Below are 17,444 nucleotides of genomic sequence, written 5' to 3'. Positions count from 1 at the left end.
GACATGCTGCGATTTATGGGGTAACAAAGAGTTGGACATGACTGAGCAACTGAACTGAACTGAACTGAAGAGCCCTGTGGTGTTCATGCATCTTGGTGTACTTTAAGAGCAAGGGAAAGTAGAAGAAAAGTGAAGTTGGTTATTTCTCAGGGTCTTTTGACTGGCATCCACTTCTTGCTTCCTCTGTAGCCGCCTATTCAGGAAAGGAAGTCTCAGCACCTTCCACTGTCCCAGAACTCAGCGGGGCAGGACTGTTTTCTCTGTGTAAAGTCATGGGGTGGAAGTGGGGGAGTGTGGGAGACGCCTGGTCCTCCCAGCTCTATTGTTTTTAGATTTATACAGTTATCTTTATTTGTCTTGTGGGTGAAATGGTTTTTATGCCCTGGAGACATTTTTATACTCCTGAATTGAGGGTAGAAATTGACAATTTATTTTGTATATGCAGACTCCTTACCACTGTGATTTACAAAGAGGACTCAGTGTTGTCTATTTAGTATGTTAGGGCCACTCACATCCATAGTTCATTAAATAGGGCCTCTGTGAACCACCTGTTCCCACACTAGAAGCCCTCAAATGATTTGGTATAGTAGGCTAAATAAGGGCCACCCAAAAATATCAGGTCCTAATCCCTGGAACCATAAATATGATAAGCCAAGAAGGTCTTTGCATATATGATTAAGTCAAGGATCTTGAACTAGAAGGGTTATCTGAGTGGATCCTAAATGCAAACAGTAGAATCCTTGAGGGAGGCAGAGGAGATTAGACAGGGAAGAGGAGACTGCATTGTGAACACAGATCAGAGTGATGTGGCCACAAGCCAAGGAATGCTTCAACTACTTGCTGGTGGAGGCAAGAAATGGATTCTTTCTTGGAGCCTTTGAAGGGAGCACAGCCCTGCCAATACTGGGATTTCAGCCCTGTGACTGATTTTGAACTTCTGGCACCAGAACTGTGAAAGAATAAATGGCTATGGTTTTAAACCACCAAGCTTTTGGTAACTTGTTATGGCAATTATAGGAAACTAATACATACAATTATGCTTATAAGTCACATAGAATCAGGCCTGTATTGATGAATGTTTTAAAAGCTTTCCAGCTGGGGCAGTGGCAGGTGTTGTAGTGGAGACCATTGAGTATTTCCTGAACCCTGTACATCCTCAGGAAAAGATTTAAGCAGAGAATTTGGTGAGAAGGGAAAATAAATTAGTTGCATTAGAAAGAGATGGTCTAGCACTAAAGCAATTTTCTTTGTATTTCTATTAATATATCACTGCATTTGCTCTGGTTAAGAGAATATAGGTACAAAATGACTTAGGTTTGGTCCTTAGCTAAGATGTTGTTGGATATCTATCATGTGTATATCAAAGAAGAGTTGCAGACACCTGGAAATTGAGTTATGGGTTCAATCCAGGAGAAAAGAGACAATGCTAAAATGGTTCCATAAGGAAGTTAAAAGCAATCTCTAGTTATCTTGACATTAAGACACTGCAATATTTAGGATTAGGATGCAGGGGAAAAAAAGAAAAGTGTTCAGATTTAGTTGATTGACTTCTGGGTCCCAGGCAGCTAATTTGCATCCCTATTCTTACTCCACAAAGCATTACAGAAATGTACAAAGAGTAGCCAATCTGCTTTATTTTTGAACTACCTTTTTGAGGTTTAATTTGCTTACCATAAAATTCATTGATGTTAAATATAAAATCCAATGATTTTTATTAAGTCACCATGATTCAGTTTTAGAACGTTTCCATCACCCAAAAAAGATCACTTGTACCCATTCGTAGCCAGTCTCCATTCCCAACCCCAGCACCAATCTGCTTTTGATCACTGGCCTGCTGCTGCTAAGTCGCTTCAGTCATGTCTGACTCTGTACGACCACATAGACAGCAGCCTACCCCAGGCTCCTCCGGCCATGGGAGTTTCCAGGCGAGAGTACTGGAGTGGGTTGCCATTGCCTTCTCCGATCACTGGCCTACTTTAGAGTTAAGGTTTTAATTTCTCTGCAGGGACTACTCCAGCGGCTTCAAAACTGACCGCTGCTTCTCCTCAGCATATTTCCCATCCAGCCGCTGGAAGATTATATGCCTCTGGTTAAAATGCTCCAGTGGCTTTCCGTTGCAATTAGAATAAACCTCCAAGTCCTTAGTGTAGCTTTTTCAAGGTCCCATGAACTCTACAACCAGCCAACCAAACCAGCAACTTCTCAAGATAATTTAGGAGGGGAACTCCTAAAAAGCACGGTGTTTCTTTGGACACAGGACACAGCCGGCTGTCTGTAAGCAGACCTCCCGTTCTCCCTGGACTATGTGTAGGCTCTACTAGCCTCCTCCATGGCAGTCAGTGAACACATAGTCTTTCTTATCTCCAGACCTTTGCCTGTGGTACTTCCTCTTAGGATCTTCCCCAGTCCTCTGCAGAGCTGACTTTTTGTCATTCAGCTCACATGTCACTTCAGGAAGTCCTTCCCTGACCTACTAAGTAGCCTCAACTCAACTCTGTATGTTACTACTCTGTGTTATTCTCATCATTGCACTTGACCACTCTCCAAAATTATATTTTTGATTTATTTTGTTAATGTCTTTCTCTGTTAGAATATAAGATCCACAAGGGCAGAAACTTGATTGGTTGTGATCTTACAAAAGCTCTGTCTCTAGTGTTTACAGAGGCACTATTCATAGCGGCAATACACTGTAAACCATCAAAATGCTATTAATAGCAATTAATAATTACCAGAGGCTTCCTGTGTACCAGGCCCTGTGCTAAGTGTTTTATATGCATGGATGATTTAATTAAATTTTACTACTTTTGATGTGGGAAGAGTGAGGAAAGCATGTCATCCAAATACAGTTCCCCACATTAAATGATGTCTTTCAGAGGCATTGGGTAGTGTTCTTTCCCTTATTATTAGAACGTTGATTTTAAGGCTGGATCAGTGTACGTTGCTACTAACTACATAGTTTTGAACCTCTTTCTCCACTTCCCTGAAAACTAAACTGGAGACGGGTTTTCAGGGAAGAAAGGAGGAAGAAATAGAGTGTAAATAAAGGAGGGTCCTGAAAGAGCAGGGCATGCTCAGGACACAGCTTTGAATGGACACAGTGTGTGTCAGGGGAGTGAGGATGAAGGAGGTGAGGCTGAGAGGTTGGTTAGGTCAAGATCGTAAAGGGCTTTGAGGGCTAGTCTTAGTTTAAGCTGTTGTTTTTGAGCAAGTTGTGGCAGAATAGCTCCTATGTTAAAGGAAGATTGTAAGAAACTGAAACTTAGGAGGATCATTGTGAGGGATTTTGTAGCAGGTCTAGTAAGAGCTGGTTAAAGCATGAAAGAATACAATAAGACTAAAAATAACTAAGCTGCATATGCCAGGATTCCTTCCTTATAACTTACAACCACATTTAAGTATCCTTCACTGAGTTAAAAGGTATTACTCAACAGAAGGTGGAGTTTGAATAAATGAATAACAGAAGAAGACACTGAAATGTCTGACTTGGAAAGCTGGCTTTATGGTATCACTATCTGAGAGCATCCTAGGAAATAGGTTAGGTAGGAATGCAAAGAGACCAGATTTGGGATAAAGATGAATCTAGAGCCCCCTCAATTTTTTTAACAACAAAGCATGAAAATTTCTGGAAGCAGTGGAATTACCCCTGTCTGGTTTTGCTGACTGGAATCACCTGTGAGAAGTCATTGTATTTGGGGTCATCTTTTTGCTGAAGTTTCTCCATATGAAATCATAGAATATCCAGATTGGAGAGGATTTTACAATTCTTCTAGTTCAACACTCTGCCAAGAGAGGAAAGCCAGTGGCAGCTGTCATTTCAACAAATGCTCATCCACTTTCAGCTTGAACACCTCACAAGGAGGTCCACTGTGTATATATTGAATGTGCTCCAGTTTTTAGAATGTCCCTCTCCACTCTGAGCTAGAACCTGTCTCCCTTTACTTTTGTTCATTAGTCCTCATTCTGCACATAGAATATCCTCATTCTTTTTTTCAGTTGACGTTAAATGATATATAACATTATGTTAATTTCAGATTATTACATTATGATTTGATATTTGTGTTGTCATTCATTTTTCCAGTAAGGCAGCTGCTCACTTAGAGTCCACTGAGATATTCCAAAATTCCTAGTTGTTTTTCTCAGCTACATTGCTTAAGATTTATAGAACTGTTGCTAATTTATAGGTAGAATTTCCTCTACTCAGTAACTTTTCTAACCAAGCACAAGAGCTGTTACCTCATCAGAGCATCTCCAAGCAGTGAAAAGCAGTTCAGGGGATCTATTTAAGTTAGTTTGGAAGTACCTAGAGAAAGGTTGGACATGTAGATAACGGGCCTGTTGGTTTACTTGCTGCCTTATCTTGATCATGTCAGTGAGACCTATACAACAAGATGAGCATTGGATCAATAGAGAGCATGGGCTTCCCTGGTGGCTCAGAGGGTAAAGAATCCACCTGCAATGCAGGAGACCTGGGTGCAATCCTTGGGGTGGGAAGATCCCCTGGAAGAGGAAATGGCAACCCAGTCCAGTATTCTTGCCTGGAGAATCCCATGGACAGAGGAGCCTGGCAGGCTACAGTCCCTGGGGTCGCAAAGAGTCAGACACGACTGAGCGACTAAGCACAGCAAAGTAGGGAGCATATAGATGACCATGTTCTGTTATATAAACTTAGTGTAGATAAGTGCCACAGGTGCCATCTTAAGTGCTATAAATTTAAAATGTCAATACTTTCATATACAAGATAAACCCAAAGGAAGAAGAATTCAAACTTTTGTTGTTGCTATTGTATGTACATGTTTTAGGTGTTGTCAAGATCTTAAATGATGAAAATGAACTTGCAAGTTGAACTTTTTGAAAATAATAAATTTTAGATAATGAAGTAGTGTATATATTAATAAGCAGATTTTAAAATATTTTCTGTTTTTCAGGTGTTAATAGAATAAGTGAAAATAAGAATATCCAGATTTTAAGGTATTTCTTGTTTTGCTTTGGGTTATACTTAAGAATTGTGACTAAATAAAACTGATAGCACTAATTTATTATATCTGCAACTAATTTTAGAGCCTGAGGTCTTAAGCTTGATCGATGCCTAGGCTAGAATATCTAATATAGTAAAGTTATAAGGGGTTTATCTCTGTGGTTTTCAAATTCTGCTCAGTGGATCCTTCTGTATTCCATAAAGGTATTTGGAGGGCAGAGAGGAGGGTGTGTAGTCAGGTGTCTGAAGATTCAATGAAAGGCTTCCACTCCTTAAAAAAAGTTTGGAAGACACACCCCTAACCTCATTTAGTAATGGTGGGAATTGAGGCTCAGAGACGTGAATAGATTTGCCAATGCTTTCACAGGTGACCAAAGGCAGAATTACGATTCTAAGTTCTGTTTTTCTTCTGGGCTGCCTCCTTCCAAAACGATCTCATGTACTGGTGATGTAGAATCTTACGAACATAATTCTGTATTACGTTATAATGGTCCCTCTGTTTATTCAGTGCATTCTGAACCCACTTTCTTTTCCTTTAGAGTACGTATATGAAACGTACCTTCTTTCTAGATAAACAGAAAGATATGGCCATATATTATGGGAAAGTGAGCTGGTATACACTGCTTAAATTTCAAAAACAGTGTTGTTATTCTTGGTTTACTATTCCATTATGTAGTGCTAGTTTCCTATAGATTGAGGCAACAGGATAGTAAGTCTGATGAGTTATCTCAGGTAATTCTTATTCTTTTGTAGTATATACTCTGTATCTATCTTATAGTCTTACAGAGGTTAAATATTGTTCTCAAGGTCACATAGGTGGTAGATCACAGAGCTAGAATTTGAACCCATGAGTGATGTGAAATTAGTAGTGAGAACAATAACTCAGGCAATAAAGGTTTTATTCAGCAAAAACTGCTGTCTTCATTGCGTTTCTCAGACTGTACTGGCCCAGACATGTGATATATGGATTAGTCTTAGTCTTCCACGGTGGCTCAGATGGTAAAAAGTCTTCCTGCAATACAAGGACCTGGGTTCAATCCCTGGGTTGGGAAGATCCCCTGGAGAAAGAAATGGCAACACACTCCAGTATTCTTGCCTGGAGAATCCCATGGACAAAGGAGCCTGGCAGGCTATAGTCCATGGGGTTTCAAAGAGTCAGACATGACTGACTGACTAACACACTAGAGTACCTTAGGATTTCCTGGGGAAAACATACCTGCAGACTGGTTCTACAAGAGTATGGACTAGCTTTATAAAATCACCAATCTCAGACTTCTGTGTAAGGTAGCACTCTAAGGGCTTGAGTCATTCATTGATGAATCCAGTAATCTAAATGTAACACACATTGTAAGTGCAAGTGAAAGTTGCTCAGTCTTGTCCAGCTCTTTTCGATCCCATGGACTATACAATCCATGGAATTCTCCAGGCCAGAATATTGGAGTGGGTAGCCTTTCCCTTCTCCAGGGGATCTCCCTGACCCGGGAATCAAACCGGGGTCTCCTGCATTGCAGGTGGATTCTTTACCAACTGAGTTATCAGGAAAGTCCACATTGTAAGTAATCTTTACAAATCAAAATAGATCATGGATTCTGAATCAGCTTACTATGGAGACAGTCACATTCTATCACAGTCACAGTAGAGGGCTACCTGGCATAGCCATACAGAAAGAAATCAAGGTGAGGACTGGTCACATTAGGGAAAGTACGGGTGTATGGTCACCACAGCTTTTGGAAGCCAAGGAGAAGAGGTGAAAGCCCAGGAGGTAGTTTAAAGTCCCTTAGCTCAACTGTGTAACAAAAACTAAAGCCTATAACCTGCTTTTCCTCCAAATTGTGGTCTGTGGCCTCTTTTAAGGCCTTTTCTGCAACATTCTAATTAAATAAGTAGAATCTTTACCTAGCTATTACTTATCAGAAATTTAGGCTTCTTTCAATGTGAACCTGATCATAATTTTAAACCAGGCAGAATTGTTCTTAATAAATATTGGCATACTAGAAGAGGCCAAGATCTCACCTGTGTGCTTTTATCAGAGGTTTAAATCAAACACATGTAAGTTCATGTTTTGATCCGCAAATCAACAAAGTGCAGCATTTTCACAGTTTCATGACTTAATTGAGACCAAAAAAAATTCTTTTTCCAGAAATCCTTAGTAATTTAATAAGTTTTATGCCCAAATATAGGAATAAGGTTACAATTCTTACAATGCAATGAAAATAAATACTGAATGATTTGACCAGTTTAATGATTTGGTCAGTCTAAAACAGTGGAAATCTAGATTACAAATAATTTTTAAAAGACATTTCATTACTCTAAGATATATACATAAAATAACTAGCAGCATTGGCAAGTAGACATACCTGTTCTGCTTATCTTGCTTGTAGATTCTGTTTCTTTCTTGATAGCCCAAAGTCTGCTTTCAAGCAGAGTGGATTAGTGTATGATCTCCTAATGCTGGGCTTTGATTCCACCTGCCCTACTCACTCCTTCATGCTTTGGATCTATGTCTAATTTATGACAACATTACTCAATAATTTACATTTTCTTACTTCTTTCATCCTGAAGAATCCCCAAATATATCATTTTAGTGTGTAAGCTAAGTTAAACAGCAAACATTCATGATAAAACTTGTTTAAATGAGAGGTTTTTTTATTCCCCAAATAGCAATTTCTTCTATTTAGAACATTTAAATTGCCTGGCAATCTTGAGTAACATTCCATTTGTTAGAATTCTTTATGCAATGTTTCCCTTAATGTTTCCCTGCCACTTATTTCCTAAAAATGATAGTATAAACATATTAAGCTAGAATTTAATCATTGTTTTGACAGATGGCACCTCAGTAATCTAAAAGGCGAAAGTGTAAGTGTAATAAAAACGAATTCTGTTCAACAGCAAAAATTCTTTTTAGCTCAGAAGTGTTTAAAAATAACTTTTAACACAATGCTTACATTGTAAAAATGATGAGCAGTATGTTCTGTGTAATATTCCTCTTTCTATCATTTTGATAGTTGTTACCTACATTTATTTTTTAAAGAACTAGGATTCTGATTCATTAATGTGATCTATTGTTTTTCTGTTTTCTTTTTTTAATTGTTTTTCTGTTTTCTTTTTTTAATTGTTTTTCTGTTTTCTTAATTTCTGCTTCTATCTTTATTAAGTCCTACCATGTGCTTTTGTTACATTACCCCCTCCCTTTTTGTATTAGAAATCTTTTTGTGTTACAGATCTAATTCACTTATTTTCATGTTTTTTTAAAAAATTAAAGTAGGTGTTTAAGGCTGGGAATTTTCTTTTTTGCATTGCTCTAATGTATCTCAGATTCTGATATGTAGTACTTTCATTGTCATATTTTTAGAAATTTAAAAATTTCTGTTTATATTTCTTTTATCACACAAGAGTTATTTAATACAAAGCCTTTTAATTTTTAAGTGGAAAGGCTTTTTTGCTTTTGGGGTTTTACTTTTACTTTCTCATATTACATTGTGACCAGAGGGAGATGTTTGTCATTTCTGTTTATGGAAGCTGCTAATCTATTATTCGTGTCCTAGAGTATGATTGAGTTTTGTGAATATTCTATGTGTACTTGAGAGGAAGGTATATTCTCTATTATTAAAATATAGTGTTCAATGTATATCCACAAAGTCTACCTTAGTAATTATTTCTAAATCTTTTATATTCTTACTTATTTTTTGGCTGCTTGATCTATCTCATGCTGAGTGATGTGTTAAAGCCTCTCATTATTATTGTTTCTAGTTATTATTGCATTTCCTGTTATTTATGTTTTATCTAAATGATTGCTGTGTTATAAGGTATATAGAGTCAGAGGTATTGTTATTGTGGAATGAAGCATTTAACTTAAGTTCCCTTTGTCTTATTTAATACTTGTTGGCTTGAAGACTGTTTGGTCTGGTATCAGGATTTTAACCCATGCTTTTTAAAAAAAGAAATTTATTGATGTATATTTGATTTACAATGTTGTGTTAATTTCTGCTGTACAGCAAAATTATACATATATATTTTTTCATATTCTTTTCTATTATGGCTTGTTATAGGATATTGAATATAGTTCCTTGTGCTATACAATAGGACCTTGTTGTTTATCCATTGAATATATAATAGTTTGCATCTGCTAATTCCAAACTCCCAATCCTTCCCTCCCAGTGCTCTTCCCCTTGGCCACCGTGAGTCTGTTCTCTATTTCTGTGAGTCTGTTTCTGTTTCATCAATACGCTCATTTGTGTAATATTTTAGGTTCCACGTATAAGTGATATCATATGGTATTTGTCTTTTTCTGACTTACTTTGCTGCCTATGATAATCTCTAGGTCCATTCATGTTGCCGCAAATGGTATTAAATTGTATATATACACAAATATTCTTTATCCATTCATCTGTCAGTGGGTCAGTGGACATTTGGGCTGTTTCCATGTCTTGGCTATTGTAAATAGTGCTGCTGTGAACACAGGGGTGCACATCTCTTTTTGAATTACAGTTTTGTCTGGGTATATGCCCAGGAGTGGGATCGCTGGATCATATGGCTACTCTAGTTTTTTGAGGAACCTTCATACTGTTTTTTATAATGGCTGTACCAATTTACATTCCTACCAACAGTGTAAAAGGGTTCCCTTTTCTTTGCATCCTCTCCAAAATTTATTGTTTGTAGACTTTTTATTGATGGCTATTCTGATTGGTATGTGGTAGTACCTCAATGTAGTTTTTATTTATAAATATCTAATAATTAGTGATGAGCATCTTTTCATATGCCTGTTGGCCATCTATATGTCTTCTCTGGAGAAATGTCTATTTAGGTCTTCTGCCCACTTTTGATTGGGTTGTTTGCCTTTTTGTTATTGAGTTGTATGAGCTCTTTGTATATTTTGAAAATTAATCCTTTGTCAATCACATCATTTGCAAATATTTTCTCCCAGTCTGTAGGTTGTCTTTTCATTCTGTTTGTAGTTTCATTTGCTGTGCAAAAGCTTATAAATTTGATTAGGGCCCATTTGTTTATTTTTGCTTTTATTTCTATTGCTTTGGGAGATTAACCTAAGAAAACATTGGTATGACTTTATTAGAAAATATTTTCTATATGTTCTCTTCTAGGAGTTGTCATGTCTTAAATATTTAAGTCTTTAAGTCATTTTGAGTTTACTTTTGTATATGGTATGAGGATGTGTTCTAACTTCATTGATTTACATGCAGTTGTCCAACTTCTTCAGCACTACTTTCTGAAGAGACTTTTTCTGATTTTATATTCTTGCCTCCTTTGTCAAAGATTAATTGACCATAGGTAAATGGGCTTATTTCTGGGCTCTGTTCTGTCCCATTAATCTCTATGTCTGTGGCGAGGGTGGGGGGGTGGGGGGCAGCCAATACCATGCTATTTTGACTACTGTAGCTTTGTAATATTGTCTGAAGTCTGGGAGGGGTATGCCTCCTGCTTTGTTTTATTTTCCTCAGGATTGCTTTGGCAATTCTGGGTCTTTTATGGTTCTATATACATTTGAAATTATTTGTCCTAGTTCTGTGAAAAATGCCATGGGTAATATTAATAGGGATCACATTAAGTCTGCAGATTGCTTTGGATAGCATGGCTACCCCATGCTTTCGTATTGAATTAATTTGCCTAGCAGATCATGGTGTCACTTTATTTGATTTTTTTTTTTTTTAATCAGTGTCTTTTAGTTTCCTCTTATGTACAGCACAGAGTTGAATTTTTTTAAGAGCTAATTTGAAATTTCTTTGAATAGTCAAGTCCTCTCAGATTTACTGACATGACTGTTGTGTCGGCCTAAATTCTGTCTCATTGTTATTACATTATTATCTTGTGGTGTAATTACTGTGTGTGTTATATTATATTAATGTGTTTATTTGGTGTTTCTTCTTTTTTAAAAAAATTCTTTTGGCATTTAAGATTTTTATTTTTATTCTAGTTGTTACCTTTGCATTAATGCTTTCTATACTACACCCATAACCCCTCCAACTTTTTTTCTTATTTAGCCTTTTGCTTTTTGTCAATTTTAAATGGTACCTTTTACAACCAGTGGCCCTCTATTTCCCTTTTATTCTCTCTTCCCATCTTTAGTTGTAGCTGTTCTCTATTGTCACACATATAATATTTATATATTATTTTTCCATGCCATTACCCTTCTCATATTTTAGTCTCAACTCTACAATTGAATATTTAAAATGTTCACGTAAGTCTTTTTTTTCAGTGTTCCCAGTCATCTTTTTTTTTTAAAAACATAATCCTCCCTTTTCCCAAGTTTTATTTTGAAAAATTTAAAACCTCTGGAAAAACTTTGGTTTTACAGCAGCTGTTACCATGTTGCCACATTTGCTGGTCATCTGTTGGTTGGATGAAGCTTCACTCCCTCTGGTAGATTCATCAGAAGGGGTACTTATGTACAGTGTTCTGGCACATTCAAAACTGCTTTTCCGTGCTTTTTTATCTTTTGATCTTGGCCGGATATAATAGGCTTGGTTTGTACTTTCTTTTTCCTTATATTTCTTGAAAATGCTGCTCTTCTGTTGCCTTGCTTTGTATGTTGTTTTTGAATAATCTGATGCCATTCTAATCTTTTTGCCTTTATAAATTACTTCATTTATTTTTGCCTGAAGGCCCTAAGGATTTTTTTCATAATCTTTAACATCTTAATGTTGTTTCGATAGGATGTATTTCAAAGTTAATCATTCTTGGCTGATTTTCCTTAGTCTCAAAAAATGTATAGATTTGGATCTTCCTTTATTGGATTATAGTTTTAAATAATAGTTCTCTTTCATTTTTTGGACTTTTTTTCTTCAGGGACACCAATTATATTCAACCTCCTTTGCCTGTCGTCCATTTCTTTCACTTCCTCTCCAACCCTTTTTTCTTCTTTATCTCAGTTTTCATCCTCTTGGTTGTTTTCCTGATTTCCTTCAATGCCTTTATTAAGTTTACAACGCAGTTTATTCTCTGGTCTTTTTTTTTTTTATTCTCTGGTCTTTGTAATTTGGTCTTCATTTCTGATATAATTTTGTGTTTTTCTTCTCTCTCTTTCCTTACTTTAATCAACTCTCATTTTGTTTCTTCCTGATGACCTGCTTGTTTTCTTTGTTTCTTGTCCACTTCTGTTCTTACATTTTACAATTCTTATTCAAGAGTGACTTTTCATTATTCCCAAATGCTTGTTTGAGAATATTTAGTTCAGCTTGGAGTGTTGTGTTACAGCTTTCTTTGAGTTCATGTTTGTTGTTGGGGAGGGTTTGGGGGACTTTTCATGAGCAGAAAAGATTTTATCCACATTTTATGATATTTTGTGGAAGTTTTGTATGGATGTGATCTATTTTTAACTATTTTCTGTTTATTTAGTGGACAGGACTATTGGTCTGAGAGAGCTGTCTTCCAGGCATTCTCTTTTATGGATGGTGGGGGAATATTAGGTGGGAGGGGTAGAAGGAGCACTGGCATATCTTGCTTCTTTTGCTTCTGCTGGTTCCTAAAATTTCCCCTCTCATTTCCTTCTTCCCTTTACTGCCACATCTCCAGGGGAGACCATGTCTCCCCCGGAGACACTCTTCTCTGAGGCTGACACTCCTAGCGCCTGCCCACTTTCAAGCCCTAACTGCACAGCCAGAGACTATCTCGTCCCAGCCTGTGCTTAGTAACCTGGCTCTTTTCGTTCACTTTCTGGGGGCCACTCTGTGCTTCCTCTTGGCCCTCTGCTCCTTTTCAGTCTCTTTAGCCTCTCCTCTCCCACTGTCCACACCCAGAGGCCTGTAGTGCTGGTCGGTAGAGTATGGGAGCACTTTTGGAAAAAAATTTCCCTCTGCTAACAGATAATTTGAAGGCTGTGGCATTCTCTGTCTTCTGGGAATGCTAAAGGCTTGGAGCCCATGTGCTTTTATTTGTTTTTTTTTGTTGTTGATTTTATGGATATTCAGAGGATAAGGAGAAGATTTGGAATCAGGCCTCTACCAGTGTTCTTCAAACCCCAAAGCCCCCTCTTGGCCTAATCTAAAATTATGAGCACTGTTTGATATCCAAGAAGTTTTTACCATTTATTGTGCTCACTCAGTTGTGTCCAGCTGTTTGTGACCCCATGGACTGTAGCCCAGCAGGCTCCTCTGTCTATGTGATTTTTGAGGAAAGAATACTTGAATGGGTTGCCATGCCCTCCTCCATTACCTTTTATTAATGATTTCAAATTTGAATTTTCTTCATAATTTGTGACTTTTTACTGAGGAAGTGCCTTCTTTCATTATTTGATAATGTAACTTATGAGAGAGATATAAGAAGAGAAAAAACTCTACCTCAGATCAGAGTGCTAATAATTGTAGTAATTAAAAGTGTTTCTTATTTTCGGGTTGTCTTTAATAAACCACGTGGCCATTAAAATCAACAAGTTTTACAGTAAGATTCTGTTCACTTATTAATTTTATGTAATAATAAAATATTTCTGTGTAAATATTTTCCTGGTGAAAACCTGTTATTAAATTTCAAACGTGAATATAGTCATTTCCTCCTCTGTGAACTTTTTTCACATTTTACCTTATTAATACAGACTAAATCCCTGTCTTTTATAGATAAGAACTAAAAGAACTAAATAGGGAAGCATTCATATTTCAAGATCTCTAAGAAGAGGTAGCAAATATTTAATATGGAACAAAAACCTTGTGAACCCAAAAATGAACATCTTTTGCCAAGCAGTGGCATCCCATCCAATGCAGGTATGTGTTTTTTATAAAACGAAAATGGGAGAAAATTAAAACTAAGCAGCCTTCATAATATTCATTCAAGCCACTGTGTTTTAGTATGTTTTGGTTTAACTGTGCAGGTCACAGACCTTGTTCATGAATAATAACCAGATTATTTATAATTCTGCTTTATAAGGAAGAAGTTGTTTAATCTTTTAAAAATAGCATGTCTATTTTTTAGCATGTGTTTACATTATTTTCTGGTTTGAAGACTGTTTCCATGTTGAGGCACTTCCACACATGCCATTTCTCTAAATGCCTTCTCTTCCTTGGTCAGCCCCAGGCCCCAATTCTGCATCATTTTGACTTCTTTTCCCTTACACCTCTCCCCTCCACATCCAATCAAGTACGATGTCCTGCTTTCTCTAGTCTCAGAAATGTCTCTTGGATGCATTTTACCTCTCCATTCCCATGGCTACTGTTCAGGCTTCCCATCGACTCTGATGAAAATTATGTCAGCAGATAGCAGACAGAAGACAGAAACAGGTGGAATAAATAGGTGGCACTTAATACAGGAAATTTATAACACAGATGTTAGAAGAGCCAAAAAGGTTCACAGGAGATGAGAGAATGCAGAGATCAACCACAGCAGGAAGCTGCTACCAGTCTCTGGGCCAAAAGGACCCTGAGAATAGGAACTGTCATAAGGTGTGGGTGGAAACAGGAGCTGGAACCACGGACTGGGCTGCCTGCTGGAGACGGACCCACCACTCGCTGCCAGAAGCCCGTCTGAGGCAGGAGAGAGGAGAGTCCCTCAGCTTCTCCCCACTACGGCCTTCTGGTCTTTTGCCAGCACCTTCCATTGTGAACCTACCAGGAAACGTGCTGGCAATGGGGCATTGGAAGGATGGTCTCCACAGCATATGGCAGGGAAGGGACTCTGTGGCAGTCAGGCAGGTGACTGTACAACCCTGTCTGCTTTCCCTTCATGTCTCTCTTGTCTGAAAGAATGCAGCCAGAGTTCATTCTGAATTACAGGTCTGTTTTTCCACCGGTCTGCTTACAGACTTATCTTCACATGCTTATTGTGTAAAAGTTTCTGCTCCTTAGGATGCTCATGCCGTTGGTACCTCCATCTTACTAGATCCATCCACTCTGCTCATTCCCCTCGCTCACCTCCCCACCCGCATGATATCCCAGTGGGGGCATGGGCGCTTAGCTCATGGACCGTCACTCCCGCCCCAGGCACACCATCATCCTGCAGTGTCATTGTCCTCATGGATGACCATCTAAGGTCTCAGACTCATGGCTTCTGTACTCTAGTTACTCAGTCATTTGATCTGTACAGCAAAAGGCAAAGGAGAAAAGGAAAGGTATACCCATTTGAATGCTGAGTTCCAAAGAATTCCAGAGAGAGATAAGAAAGCCTTCTGCAGTGATCAGTGCAAAGAAATACAGGAAAACAATAGAATGGAAAAGATTAGAGATCTCTTCAAGAAAATTAGAGATACCAAGGGAACATTTCATGCAAAGATGGGCATGATAAAGGACAGAAGTGGCGTGGACCTAACAGAAGCAGAAGATATTAAGAAGAGTTGGCAAGAATACACAGAAGAACTAGACAAAAAAAGATCTTAATGACCCAGATAATCACGATGGTGTGATCACTCACCTAGAGTCAGGCATCCTGGAATGCGAAGTCAAGTGGACCTTAGGAAGCATCACTACGAACAAAGCTAGTGGAGGTGATGGAATTCAGTTGAGTTATTTCAGATCCTAAAAGATGATGCTGTAAAAGTGCTGTGCTCCTTATGTCAGCAAATTAAAAAACTCAGCAGTGGCCACAAACTGAAGAAGGTCACTTTTCATTCCAATCCCAAAGAAAGGCAATGCCAAAGAATGTTCAGACTACCATACAATTGCACTCATCTCACATGGTAGCAAAGTAATGCTCAAAATTCTCCAAGCCAGGCTTCAACAGTACAGGAACCAAGAACTTCCAGATGGTCAAACTGGATTTAGAAAAAGTAGAGGAACCAGAGATCAAATCAATCATAGAAAAAGCAAGAGAGTTTCAGAAAAACATCTATTTCTGCTTTATTGACTTACCAAAGCCATTGACTGTATGGATCACAGCAAACTGTGGAAAATTCTTAAAGAGATGGGAATACCAGACCACCTTACCTGCCTCCTGAGAAATCTGTATGCAGGTCAAGAAGCAGGAGTTAGAACCAGACATGGAACATCAGACTGGTTCCAAATTGGGGAAGGAGTATGTCAAGGCTGTATATTGTCACCTTGCTTATTTAGCTTATGTGCAGAGTACATCATGCAAAATGCCAGGCTGGATGAAGCATATGCTGGAATCAAGATTGCTGGGAGAAATAGCAGTAACCTCAGATATGCAGATGACACCACCCTCATGGCAGAAAGCAAAGAGGAACTAAAGAGCCTTTTGATGAAAGTGAAAGAGGAGGGTGAAAAGGCTGGCTTAAAACTCAACATTCAGAAAACGAAGATCATGGCATCTGGTCTCATCACTTCATGGCCAATAGATGGGGGAACAGTGGAAACAGATTTTATTTTGAGGGGCTCCAAAATCACTGCCAATGGTGACTGCAGCCATGAAAATTAAAAGACACTTGCTCCTTGGAAGAAAAGCTATGACCAACCTAGACAGCATATTACAAAGCAGAGACATTACTTTGCCAACAAAGGTCTGTCTGGTCAAGGATGGTTTTTCCAGTGGTCCTGTATGGATGTGAGAGTTGGACCATAAAACTGAGCACCAAAGAATTGATGATTTTGAACTGTGGTATTGGAAAGGACTCTTGCGAGTCCGTTGGACTGCAAGGAGATGCACCCAGTCCATCCTAAAGGAAATCAATCCTGAATATTCATTGGAAGGACTGATGCTGAAGGTCTAATACTTTGGCCACCTGAATGGAAGAGCTGACTCTTGGAAAACACCCTGATGCTGGGAAAGATTGAAGGCAAGAGGCGAAGGGGACAACAGAGAATGAAATGGTTAGATGGTATCATCGACTTGATGGACATGATTTTGAGCAAACTCTGGGAGTTGGTGATGGACAGGGAAGCCTGGTGTGCTGCAGTTCTTGTGGTCTCAAAGAGTTGGTCACGACTGAGCAACTGAACTGCTAACAGCTACTCACTTTCCTATCTTGGATCTTATTGCCAAGAACAGATGGGCTTCTGGAATCCAGCCTGCTATCTTCTAGCACTCTCACTCTCTTATTCCTACAATACTTATTTTTTTTCTGCCTGATAAAGGTAGTGGTTCTTAATTGTGACTTATACTGTACTTTTCCTGTTCCACCAGACCTGGAATCAGCCATTTGCTAAGGAGCCCTGGTTCCTTTTAGTAAGAAATAGTAATCACACACCAGGATCTCGTGTGCCTATTGCTACTGAAGTGACACTGTGTCTGGGAGTGTTCAGTGTCTTAAAATTGGGAATTAGATTTCTTTTTTCTAAGTTCATACTGAAAACTCGAATTCAGATACAGTACCATAGAGTTACTACACAAACAAACTAGTTACCATACATACTAGTTACTCATACATACTAGTTACTCATACATACTAGTTACTCATACATACAGAGTTATAATACAGGCTAGTTACTTCATAGTCATAGATGCTTCAAGGCTCATTCAACGCAAGTATCACTTGATCGCTAGCAAGTAAAACTTCCCCCTCCTTCCTATCCTGCTCCTCCTTTTTACCTTGTGCCCTTCTCTCTCAGAGCGACTATCACTTGTCTCTTTTCCCCAT

The 17,444-nt window shown here is 38.3% G+C and overlaps 1 protein-coding gene across 1 annotated transcript in view; it reads left to right on the top strand.

Moving 5' to 3' along the window:
• Positions 1-17,444, top strand: part of CCDC158 (coiled-coil domain containing 158) — an 85,401-nt gene that overhangs the window by 1,863 nt on the left and 66,094 nt on the right. The window contains exons 2-3 of the mRNA XM_055588840.1: positions 4,926-4,968; positions 13,540-13,683. Coding sequence (XP_055444815.1) covers positions 13,614-13,683 — 70 coding nt within the window. The 5' untranslated portion in view covers positions 4,926-4,968; positions 13,540-13,613. The remainder of the gene's footprint in view (positions 1-4,925; positions 4,969-13,539; positions 13,684-17,444) is intronic.

Source organism: Bubalus kerabau, chromosome 7 (genome assembly GCF_029407905.1).
Source record: "Bubalus kerabau isolate K-KA32 ecotype Philippines breed swamp buffalo chromosome 7, PCC_UOA_SB_1v2, whole genome shotgun sequence".
NCBI lineage: Eukaryota > Metazoa > Chordata > Mammalia > Artiodactyla > Bovidae > Bubalus > Bubalus kerabau.
This window is presented reverse-complemented; position numbering and strand designations above follow the sequence as displayed.